Source organism: Balaenoptera acutorostrata, chromosome 2 (genome assembly GCF_949987535.1).
Source record: "Balaenoptera acutorostrata chromosome 2, mBalAcu1.1, whole genome shotgun sequence".
NCBI classification, from domain to species: Eukaryota; Metazoa; Chordata; class Mammalia; order Artiodactyla; family Balaenopteridae; genus Balaenoptera; species Balaenoptera acutorostrata.
The window spans coordinates 134919043-134932011 of NC_080065.1; the positions used below are offsets into that span (position 1 = coordinate 134919043).

Genomic DNA, 12969 nt, shown 5'->3' on the forward strand with positions numbered 1-12969 from the left:
CCATGGGTCCATTCATCCATCCACTCAGCCATATTGTGCGGTTTTAAAAAGCAGTAGTAAATGCTATTTATTGCACTGTGGGGCTTTGGGTTTATCACTTAATCACACATCTTAGAAGTCTTTCCATGTCAATACATAGAGAGCTACCTCAGTTTTTAAATTGCTACACTGTATTCATGAAATGAATGTACCATAATTTTTTTCACCATTGCTCTACTGTATGAACACTTTAGTTACTTGATTTTTCTCCACTGTGAACAACGCTGCGGTGCACATCCGAGCACCTAAATGACTGTGCATGTGTGCCACCTTCTGAGGGGATCCGTTCCGGATTGCTGGGTCCACGGGTGGGTCCAGTAAAATGGGGAGGCACGGTTAAACTGCCCTCCAAAACAGGCTGTGTGGGGCTTCCCTGGGGGCGCAGTGGTTAAGAATCCGCCTTAAAATCCACCAGGCAAAACAGGTTTTACTGAGGGTCCTCCCTTGAACCGTAATTTTACACCTCTTCCACAAATTCTTATTTTGCAAAATAACTTAGAAAAACCAGTGGAGGTCGAACGTACCTGCCTACTCTTGATCTGAGGAAAGTTGATAACCACAGTGCAAGGCAGAGAGCTGACGGTAGCACAGCCAGGAGTCCTTCCTCGAAGAAATACAAGCACTTAGCGAAGCTGGGCTCTGCAGTTGGCTGACTGGGTTTCCTCCCCTGTAGGGCTCAAGATAGTTGACTTCTTGGCCAGCAAAACCCCAGAAGAGCCTGGAACAGCTACCTTCACCAAACGCCTGCCGCTTCTTCCCAGCCTTTATGGTTGGGGCCCAACCCCAACCTGCACTCTTATCAGAGACTCGAGCTCTGCGTGATGCTGCAATGCTGGCTGCACCTGGAAAACCTGGGCGCTCACGGGAGATGAAGGAAAGCACCAGGACTTGCCAATCTGTGGCTCCCATTTGTTCCTTTGTAGGCAGCACCTGGGCACACGGGCCGCTTGCCCCGTCAACTATTCTGCACCTTAGTGCCTCTTCTGAGGGGTTAGGTGGTCCCCCAAGAATGTATGTTTGGGGAGAGAGAGCACGAAAACAAGCAACCACTAAGTCAAAGTCTTAGTCAATATCCCAGGTTTCAAACCCAAGAGCTGAGAACAGTCTACGGACTGCAAATCTCTAGAAAATGGGCTTCCCTCCCTCGCCCATAAAAGCCTGTGCACCACAAGGAAGAGTAGCCCCCGCTTGCCGCAACTAGAGAAAAGCCCACGCGCAGCAACCAAGACCCAACGTAGCCAAAAAAAAAAAAAAAAAAAGCATTCACTTAAAAAGAAAAAAAAAGAATTCCCTGGAGAAGCCACAAGGAGAATGGAGAGTCTCAAAGATGACCAGCTTGGATTTGAAGGTTCCCTTAGGGAACACTGAAAAGGTTTCCATTAAAGATGGTTGCCAAGCACTGTAGCCTAAATGTCACGCGTGCTGCCTGTCTGCCAAGAAATCTGTCCTGGCAGTTCCGAGACTGTAGTCACGGTGGTCAGAGGCTCCTAAGAGTTTCCCCCCGTGTGCTGAGGGCAGGCGTGCCTATTGTAGAGGGGCCTAGGAGAGCCCCGGCTCTGCCTCACGCACCACCTGGATAAACTTACCTCATGGGGAAGCAGGTGCAGGAAATGACAGGATCACCTTGAAGAAACCAAAGTGAGGACGCTGTCTGAGACTCAGAGGTGAATGTGAGAGAGGAATTCAGGAGTATAAAGGATGAAACAACCAAGCCTTGGCTTCTTGTGTGGGCATGTTGGGGTTTAATCTTCCAGGTAGATGATGGAGACATTTTACCTCCCCAGCAGAGATCAAAGACAAGCTCAGCTCAGCGCCTGGGAAATTTCCAGGTAGAATACATTCAGCCGAAGACCTCCATATAGCATGTGGCCTTTAGCATCACCACCAATGCTTGTTCCTCCAGCAAATTTTCATACACACACACACACACACACACACACACACACACACACACACACAGACACAAACACACACACATACTGAAAAGCATTTCAATGCTAACTCCCTGCGAGTTTGGCTCATGCAAAAGAGGGTTCAAACTCTCAGTGAGGAAAACCCAAAATGTCCACTTGTATGAAATTCCTTTAACCCAGACACGGGTTACGTTCTTCTGGGGTGGAGACTTACCTGCTTCACGCTCCCTCATTTCCCCTTTACCCTCTCGCCCCAACAAGGTAATCTGGGCTGGTTTCATTAAGAATACACACCTTTATCAATACCACCAGGTAATTATATTAGGCACAGGTGAAAACTTCCGACAGCTCCGTCAGGCAAGCTCTCTAGTCAGGGAGCAATGGCTTTTACCTCCTGGGTCAGAGGACCGCTCCCCCCCCACCCCATTAATCCAGGTTCAAGAAAGTTTTGCTATAGTCATCCAAGAACCAACCCCTATTAGCCAATCCTAACAAAGGAAACAGTCAGACATAGGCAAACAAAAATGCATGGGCTCTAACCCAGGGATTGGGATTCTAACCTGATTGATCCTTTGGTACCTCAGCGGCTGCAACCTTTGATATTGTCTCTCTTCGGTGGAACTCTAACCCACAATCCTGAGGAGATTATTAGATAATACAGGCACAGGTGCATTTTAACAAGGTTACTCTCCCCGAAAGACGCCTGATTTAGGAGCTGTTTCTTCTCTCAAAAGTGAAAGGAGCACTTAGGGTCCTGGAGGGCCACAGTGGTGAAGCAGGAACTCGACAGCTGACCCTCTGGATGAATTCGGTCTAGGTGGCCACTCAGGGTCTGTGGTGAGGGCCCACACTCCGCCAGGGCCTACAGTGCCTCGGGCAGGCTGTCACAAGACTTAGTCCCTTCATGGAGTCCAAAATTGTTACTGAGCGAGGGCTCGCTACCCAACGTGCATAAAAGCCAATACTATGGCACTGGCTTTTGAGAAAAGGAAGAGCTTTATTGTGAGGTTGACTGCCAAGGAGACAGATTGGAGGGCCTTGCCTTGGTTGACACCACGGATGAGGAGGAACCTTGGATACAGAGGGAGAACGATAAGCAATAGTTGGATGAACACCCACAGTGTAGTTTAACCTACACCAATTAAACGCGATTGTCATACGGGATAAAAAAGCAAAACCGAATATTTGCTTTCTACACGAAACCCACTTTAGAATGTAAATTGGTGCAGCCACTATGGAGAACAGTATGGAGGTTCCCGAAAAAAGTAAGAATAGAGCTACCACATGATCCAGCAATCCCACTCCAGGGCATACAACTGGAAAAGACGAAAACTGTAATTCAAAAAGATACATGTACCCCAATGTTCACAGCAGCACTATTCACAACAGCCAAGTCATGGAAGCTATCTAAGTGTCCATCGACAGAGGAATGGATAAAGAAGATGTGGCACATATATATATACACACACATATATGGAATATATAATGGAATATCACTCAGCCATTAAAGAGAATGAAATAATGTCATTTTCAGTAACATGACCTACAGATCATCATACTAAGTGAATTAAGTCACACAGAGAAAGACAATATCATATATCACTTATATGTGAAATCTAAAATAAAATTATACAAATGAACTTATTTACAAAAGAGGAACGATTCACAGACATAACAAACTTATGGCTACCAAAGAGGAAGGGGGGATAAAGTAGGAGTTTGGGATTAACAGCTACACACTACTATATATAAAATATATAAACAACAGGACCTACTTTATAGCACAGGGAACTACATTCAATATCTTGTAATAACTTATACTGGAAAGGAATCTAAATTATATATATAAATATATATATATATAAATATATATATATATATCTGAATCACTTTGCTTTATACTTGAAACTAACACAACATGGTAAATCAACTATACTTCAATAATAATGAAAAAAAAGAAACCCACTTTTAATATAAAGACATAGGTAGGATAAAAGTAAAAGGATGGAAAAAGGTATTCCACGTAAACAGTAATCAGAAAAAAACAAAAAAACAGCTAGAGTGCTGTATTCATATCAGACAAAGCAGACATCAGAACAAGGAATATTTCTAGGGATAGTGAAGAATATTACATAATGACAAAGAAGTCAATTATCCAAGAATACAACTATCCTCAATGTATATGCACCTTAGAACAGGCTTCAGCGAGGGGCTCAACCGCGGTCAACCGGCTTGTTGCTTTTCTGGTCGCCACTCCCCTCGCCGGCCCAACAAGACGCGCCAGTAGCGCGGCACCGATTCCTCTCGGGCTCGTGGGCGCTGCTCTGAGCCCCGTCACCCTTTATACAAGAAAGCTGGCGGGTACTATGGGGAAAAAGCAAAACAACAAGAAAGTGGAGGAGGTGCTAGAAGAAGAGGAAGAAGAATATGTGGTGGAAAAAGTTCTCGACCGTCGAGTGGTAAAGGGCAAAGTGGAGTACCTCCTAACGTGGAAGGGGGTCTCAGATGAGGACAACACATGGGAGCCGAAAGAAAACCTGGATTGCCCCGACCTCATTGCTGAGTTCCTACAGTCACAGAAAACAGCACACGAGACAGATAAATCAGAGGGAGGCAAGCGCAAAGCTGATGATGATTCGGAAGGTAAGGGGGAGGAGAGCAAACCAAAGAAGCAGAAAGAAGAGTCAGAAAAGCCACGAGGCTTTGCCTGGGGTTTGGAAACGGAGCGGATTATTGGAGCTACAGACTCCAGTGGAGAACTCATGTTCCTGATGAAATGCAAAAACTCTGATGAGGCTGACCTGGTCCCTGCCAAGGAAGCCAATGTCAAGTGCCCACAGGTTGTCACATCCTTCTATGAGGAAAGGCTGATGTGGCATTCCTACCCCTCGGAGGATGATGACAAAAAAAGATGACAAGAATTAACTCTCCTGAGTACCAGCCCCTGTCACATCTGACTGTGGGTTTCAAGTGGGGAAAGAAGGAGTTCTACTTGTCTTGACACCATAGAGGGGGCTTGAGAAGATGGCCTTTGAAAAGCCAGTATAGTTTCTGTGCCCCACAGCAGCCCAAGTGCTTTAAAGCCGCTCCATGCTGTATACTTTGCACACCCATCCCAGTGGAGGGGAAGGAGGGTCAGTGTTTCAAGGCAACCCATTCTGAACTTTGCTGAGAAAAGCAAAGGGCCTTCTATGAAGGACAAAACTGGCAGAATGGGATGTGGGAGAGCAAAAGATACTGTAGATCTTCAAAGAGCATCTCCACAACCCACAGCCTTCTTCCCAATAGTGTTAACTCTGCATTTTTACAGCGTAGCATATACGTAGTTTTTGGCTATTTCTGGTGTATTATTTGGGGGTGGGAGGGATGGTGTGGGAAAGAAAGGAGATAGGTTAGGATCATTTTTGTTAAAATTTGGGGTCTCTTGGGGGCAAATGGTGAAACAAAGGAAAGAACTAATGATGATTTGGTTCTGTGTCCAGAATATCTCATCCTTTCGAAAAATGCCATTGGCGGGGCTTCCCTGGTGGTGCAGTGGTTGAGAGTCTGCCTGCCAATGCAGGGGACACGGGTTCGAGCCCTGGTCTGGGATGATCCCACATGCCGCGGAGCAACTAGGCACATGAGCCACAACTACTGAGCCTGCGCGTCTGGAGCCTGTGCTCCGCAACAAGAGAGGCCGCGATAGTGAGAGGCCCGCACACTGCGATGAAGAGTGGCCCCCGCTTGCCGCAAATAGAGAAAGCCCTCACACAGAAACGAAGACCCAACGCAGCCATAAATAAATAAATAAATTTTTTAAAAAAATGTAATTGTCAGTTAATTAAAAAAAAAAAAAGTCATTGGCAACCTACATGAGGACTGTGAGAGACTGTTTAAAAGCCGTGAATGCCTGAAACTTAGAAGCCAAGGTGTTCCCTGCCTGAGCTTAACGCTGTTCCCAAAAAGCATTAAGCTTTGGTAACTTCTTAACTTCCCGGTTAAGAAGTTACCGAAGCTGCCATTTGGGGGTTGGAAACTGCTTGAGGAGGAAAAGTCTTATTGGAGTGTATACATAGGCAAATCATTCTGTCTTAGAGGTGCTAATTCTTGAAATTGACAAGAAGACCCTTTCTTTTCCAATTATGAAGTTATAAATATCAGCTTCTCCATCCAAGCCACTGGCTGAAGTATTTGGGGAAGGGCAGAGGGTGGTATAGGAGGTGGGAGAGTAGGCAAAGACAAGGGCTGGTGCTCTGAGGGTGGAAAACTCTTGGAGCCTCTGTTTTTTGAACTTTCAAACCATTGGTGACAGGGTTCAGTCACTGACAGCACAAGTTCCCTGAGTCACTTCAAGAGTTGAATGATTTCTGAAGCCCTGGTCTCAGGAGAAGATTAAATTTTCATACCTGGGCAGTGGTTCACTTTAAAACAGAACAAATTTTTTTAATCCTAAGAATTAACTAAAACCCAAAATGCTGTCTTGAATCATGAGATCCATCAGTCCTTGACATCATTTAGACCTGCATCTAGAACTCCGCTGTAAAATCGTTTTAGGCATGTGTTGGGTTTCTGTGAAAATTTTGTTTAAATGTTAAACTTCATACCAACACTGTCAGCATTTCTCTTAATAAAACTAAAGATTTATAATCCTGAAAAACAAATACATGAAACAAAACTGAGAGCTGAAAGAAGAGATAGACAAATCTCTGGTGACACATCTCTCTCAGTAACAGATGGTACAAGTACAGAGAAAGTAAGAATATAAAAGACCTGAACAAAAGTACAAACCAACTTGACCTAATTGATATTTGGCGAATACTCTACTTAACAATAAGAGAGTACACATTCTTCCCAAGGACACAGGGAACATTCACCAAGATGTACCATATTCTTATCTATATGAAAAACCATTAAAAATTTAAAAAGCATAAAAAGTTTAAACATCTAAATCATACAGAGTATTTCTTGAACCATAACAGAATTAAACTTGAAATCATTAGCAGGACAATGACTGGGAAATCCAAACATGTGGAAATTGAACAACATCCTTATAAACAACCCACGAGTCAAAGAAGAAATCCCAAGGGAAATTAGAAAATGTTTTTAACTGAAAGAAAAAATAATCAATGATCTGAGTTCTACCTTAAGAAACCAGAAAAAGAACAAATTAAACCCATAGCAACTATAGCGAAGCAAAGAGGATAACAGCAGAAATGAATGAAATCCAGAAAATGTCAGAGAATAATCAGTAAAGCCAAAAGCCGTTTCATTAAAAAAAAAATCAATAAAATATTCAAGAAAAACAAAACAAAACAAGAAAGACACAAATTACAAATGTCAGGAATCAAAGAGGGGACATCATCACGAACATCACCCTTTTAGTGTACAGACACTAAAAGGATAATAAGGGAATACTATAAAATGCTCTAGGTACATCACTTCAACAAGTTAGATAAAATGCACAAGTCTCTGGAGAGACACAAGAAGATGCTTCTAGCATCACTGAACTGGCCTGTTGGTCCTAAGGTGAGGATGAGAAGCATGTGAGGCAGAGCTGCACCAGCTAAGGTACCTGTGCTAAGCCCAGCCTGGAGCAGGATCCCCAGGCACCCTGTAGATGCATGAGTGAACCCTACTGAGTCCAACAAGGTCAGCCGCCCGAGGTGCAGATGAGAGAGAAAAGAATGTTTTTTACTATTATTGTAGATTTGTGGGGTTTTATTGGTTTGAATGCTATACAAGGAATGCTAACTGGTAATGTATTGACCTGGGATAAATGCCAAGCCTGGGGAGGGCTGGGTTTTACCAGGCAGAGGCAGGGAAGAAAAAAAGAAGGGCATTTAGAAAGAAATGAACAGCAAAGGCCCTTAGCAGAGCAGCTAGCTGGCCACTAGCAGGTACAGAACCCAGGCAGAGAGCAGTAGTGCCAGGAATCCCTTCCCAGCAGCACGCTGTAGTCCTGTTTGCCCCCAGTGCTGACTGCAAGATAGTCATACATAAAGAGGGATCTATTCTCCCCCCGGATGGAAGTGCCCCCCACAAACCCTGCTCCCAACCACAGCCCCTTTCCCAGCAACAGCCACTGGTACGAATCCTGTATATGCTCTACCCTTCCTGACCTTTGTCCACACAGCTATATGCTCATCCATGGGTCCATTCATCCATCCACTCAGCCATATTGTGCGGTTTTAAAAAGCAGTAGTAAATGCTATTTATTGCACTGTGGGGCTTTGGGTTTATCACTTAATCACACATCTTAGAAGTCTTTCCATGTCAATACATAGAGAGCTACCTCAGTTTTTAAATTGCTACACTGTATTCATGAAATGAATGTACCATAATTTTTTTCACCATTGCTCTACTGTATGAACACTTTAGTTACTTGATTTTTCTCCACTGTAAACAACGCTGCGGTGCACATCCGAGCTCCTAAATGACTGTGCATGTGTGCCACCTTCTGAGGGGATCCGTTCCGGATTGCTGGGTCCACGGGTGGGTCCAGTAAAATGTGGAGGCACTGTTAAACTGCCCTCCAAAACAGGCTGTCTAGGGCTTCCCTGGGGGCGCCGTGGTTAAGAATCCGCCTTAAAATCCACCAGGCAAAACAGGTTTTACTGAGGGTCCTCCCTTGAACCGTAATTTTACACCTCTTCCACAAATTCTTATTTTGCAAAATAACTTAGAAAAACCAGTGGAGGTCGAACGTACCTGCCTACTCTTGATCTGAGGAAAGTTGATAACCACAGTGCAAGGCAGAGAGCTGACGGTAGCACAGCCAGGAGTCCTTCCTCGAAGAAATACAAGCACTTAGCGAAGCTGGGCTCTGCAGTTGGCTGACTGGGTTTCCTCCCCTGTAGGGCTCAAGATAGTTGACTTCTTGGCCAGCAAAACCCCAGAAGAGCCTGGAACAGCTACCTTCACCAAACGCCTGCCGCTTCTTCCCAGCCTTTATGGTTGGGGCCCAACCCCAACCCGCACTCTTATCAGAGACTCGAGGTCTGCATGATGCTGCAATGCTGGCTGCACCTGGAACACCTGGGCGCTCACGGGAGATGAAGGAAAGCACCAGGACTTGCCAATTTGTGGCTCCCATTTGTTCCTTTGTAGGCAGCACCTGGGCACACGGGCCGCTTGCCCCGTCAAGTACTCTCCACCTTAGTGCCTCTTCTGAGGGGTTAGCTGGTCCCCCCGAGAATGGATGTTTGGGGAGAGAGAGCACGAAAACAAGCAACCCCTAAGTCAAACTCTTAGTCAATATCCCAGGTTTCAAACCCAAGAGGTGAGAACAGTCTATGGACTGCAAATCTCTAGAAAATGGCCTTTCCTCCCTCGACCATAAAAGCCCGCGCACCACAAGGAAGAGTAACCCCCGCTCGCCGCAACTAGAGAAAAGCCCGTGCGCAGCAACCAAGACCCAACGTAGCCAAAAAAAAAAAACCATTCACTTAAAAAAAGGAATGCCCTGGAGAAGCCACAAAGGAGAATGGAGAGTCTCAAAGATGGCCAGCTTGGACTTGAAGGTTCCCTTCGGGAACACTGAAAAGGTTTGCATTAAAGATGGTTGCCAAGCACTGTAGCCTAAATGTCACGCGTGCTGCCTGTCTGCCAAGAAATCTGTCCTGGCAGTTCCAAGACTATAGTCACGGTGGTCAGAGGCTCCTAAGAGTTTCCCCCCGTGTGCTGTGGGCAGCCGTGCCTATTGCAGAGGGGCCTAGGAGAGCCCAGGCTCTGCCTCACACACCACCTGGATAAACTTACCTCATGGGGAGGCAGGTGCAGGAATTGACAGGATCACCTTGAAGAAACGAAAGTGAGGACGCTGTCTGAGACTCAGAGCTGAATGTGAGAGAGGAATTCAGGAGTATACAGGTTGAAATAGCCAAGCCCTGGCTTCCTTTGTGGGCATGCTGGGGTTTAATCTTCCAGGTAGATGATCGAAACATTTTACCTCCCCAACAGAGATCAAAGACAAGCTCAGCTCAGCGCCTGGGAAATTTCTAGGTAGAATACATTCAGCTGAAGACCTCCATATAGCATGTGGCCTTTAGCATCACCACCAACGTTCACTCCTCCGGCAAAGTTTCATACACACACAGACACACACATACTGAAAAACATTTCAATGCTAACTCCCTGCTAGTTTGGCTCATGCAAAAGAGGGTTAAAACTCTCAGTGAGGAAAACCCAAAATATCCAGTTGTATGAAATTTCTTTAACCCGGACACAGGTTACGTTCTTCTGGGGTCGAGATTGTCCTGCTTCCTGCTCCCTCATTTCCCCTTTACCCTCTCGCCCCAACAAGGTAATCTGGGCTGGTTTCATTAAGAATACAGTTCTTTATCAATACCGCCAGGTAATTTTATTAGGCACAGGTGAAAACTCCCAACAGCTCTGTAAGGCAAGCTCTCTAGTCAGGGAGCAATGGCTTTTCCCTCCTGGGTCAGAGGACCGCCCCCCTCCCCCATTAATCCAGGTTCAAGAAAGTTTTGCTATAGTCATCCAAGAACCAACCCCTATTAGCCAATCCTAACAAAGGAAACAGTCACCATAGGCAAACAAAAAGACATGGGGCTCTAACCTAGGGATTGGGGTTCTAACCTGATTGATCCTTTGGTACCTCAGTGGCTGCAACCTTTGATATTGTCTCTCTTAGGTGCGACTCTAACCCACAATCCTGAGGAGATTATTAGACAATATAGGCACAGGTGCATTTTAACAAGGTTACTCTCCCCCAAAGACATCTTATTTAGGAGCTGATTCTTCTCTCAAAAGTGAAAGGAGCACTTAGGCGCCTGCAGGGTTACATCGGGGAAGCAGGAACTTGACAGCTGACCCTCTACATGAATTCGGTCTAGGTGGCCACTCAGGGTCTGTGGTGAGGGCCCAGACTCCGCCAGGGGCTACAGTGCCTCGGGCAGGCTGTCACAAGGCTGAGTCCCTTCATGGAGTCCAAAATTGTTACTGAGCAAGGGCTCGCTACCCAACGTGTATAAAAGCCAATACTATGGGACTGGATTTTGAGAGAAGGAAGAGCGTTATTGTGAGGTTGACTTCCAAGGAGACAGATATGAGGGACTTGCCTTGGTTGACCCTACAGATGAGGAGGAACCTTGGATACAGAGGGACGACGATAAGCAATAGGTGGATGAACACCCACATTGTTCAGGGGTCAGCTCTACACCAGTTAAACGCGATTGTCATACGGGATAAAAAAGCAAAACCGAATATTTGCTTCTACAAGAATCCCACTTTAGAATGTAAATTGGTGCAGCCACTATGGAGAACAGTATGGAGGTTCCCTAGAAAACTGAAAATAGAGCTACCACATGATCCAGCAATCCCACTCCAGGGCATACAACTGGAAAAGACGAAAACTCTAATTCAAAAAGATACATGTCCCCCATGTTCATAGCAGCACTATTCACAACAGCCAAGTCATGGAAGCTATCTAAGTGTCCATCGACAGAGGAATGGATAAAGAAGATGTGGCACATATATATATACACACACATATATGGAATATATAATGGAATATCACTCAGCCATAAAAAAGAATGATCTAATGCCATTTGCAGCAACATGACCTACAGATTATCTTTTTTTTTTTTTTAATTTTATTTATTTATTTATTTATTTATTTTTGGCTGTGTTGGGTCTTCGTTTCTGTGTGAGGGCTTTTTTCTCTAGTTGTGGCGAGCGGGGGCCACTCTTTATCGCGGTGCGCGGGCCTCTCACTATCGTGGCCTCTCTTGTTGCGGAGCACAGGCTCCAGACGCGCAGGCTCAGTAGGTGTAGGTTCACGGGCCCAGTTGCTCCGCGTCATGTGGGATCTTCCCGGTCCAGGGCTCGAACCCGTGTCCCCTGCATTGGCAGGCAGATTCTCAAGCACTGCGCCACCAGGGAAGCCCCAGATTATCTTACTAAGTGAATTAAGTCACACAGAGAAAGACAATATCATATATCACTTATATGTGAAATCTAAAATAAAATTATACAAATGAACTTATTTACAAAAGAGGAACAGATTCACAGACATAACACACAAACTTATGGTTACCAAAGAGGAAGGGGGGGATAAATTAGGAGTTTGGGATTAACAGCTACACACTACTATATATGAAATATATAAACAACAAAGACCTACTTTATAGCACCGGGAACTACATTCAATATCCTATAATAACTTATACTGGAAAGGAATCTAAATTATATATATAAATATATATATATATATATAATATATATATATATATCTGAATCACTTTGCTTTATACCTGAAACTAACACAACATGGTAAATCAACTATACTTCAATAATAATGAAAAAAAAAGAAACCCACTTTAAATATAAAGACGTAGGTAAGATAAAAGTAAAAGGATGGAAAAAGATATTCCATGTAAATAGTAATCAAAAAAAACAAAAAAACAGCTAGAGTGCTGTATTAATATCAGACATAACAGACATCCGAACAAGGAATATTTCTAGGGCTAGTGAAGAATATTGCATAACGACAAAGAAGTCAATTATCCAAGAATACAACTATCCTAAATGTATATGCACCTTAGAAGAGAGCTTCTAAATAAATGAAACAAAACTGAGAACTGAAAGAAGAGATAGACAAATCTCTGGTGACACATCTCTCTCAGTAACAGATGGTACAAGTACAGAGAAAGTAAGAATATAAAAGACCTGAACAAAAGTACAAACCAACTTGACCTAATTGATATTTAGAGAATACTCTATTTAACAATAAGAGAATACACATTCTTCCCAAGGACACAGGGAACATTCACCAAGATGTACCATATACTTATCTATATGAAAAACCATTAAAAATTTTAAAAGCATATAAAGTTTAAACGTCTAAATCATACAAAGTATTTCTTGTACCATAACAGAATTAAACTTGAAATCATTAACAGGACAATAACTGGGAAATCCAAACATGTGGAAATTGAACAGCATCCTTATAAACAACCCACGAGCCAAAGAAGAAATCCCAAGGGAAATTAGAAAATGTTTTTAACTGAATGAA

General features: G+C 44.1%; 1 protein-coding gene across 1 annotated transcript; it reads left to right on the forward strand.

Annotated features, from left to right (window-relative positions):
• Window positions 1-4156: 4156 nt before the first annotated feature.
• LOC103020553 (chromobox protein homolog 1-like) lies at window positions 4157-5286 on the forward strand. Its single transcript, XM_057541094.1, has one exon. The coding sequence runs from the start codon at window positions 4319-4321 to the stop codon at window positions 4865-4867; it is 549 nt and encodes a 182-aa protein (XP_057397077.1). The 5' UTR covers window positions 4157-4318; the 3' UTR covers window positions 4868-5286.
• Window positions 5287-12969: the final 7683 nt, after the last annotated feature.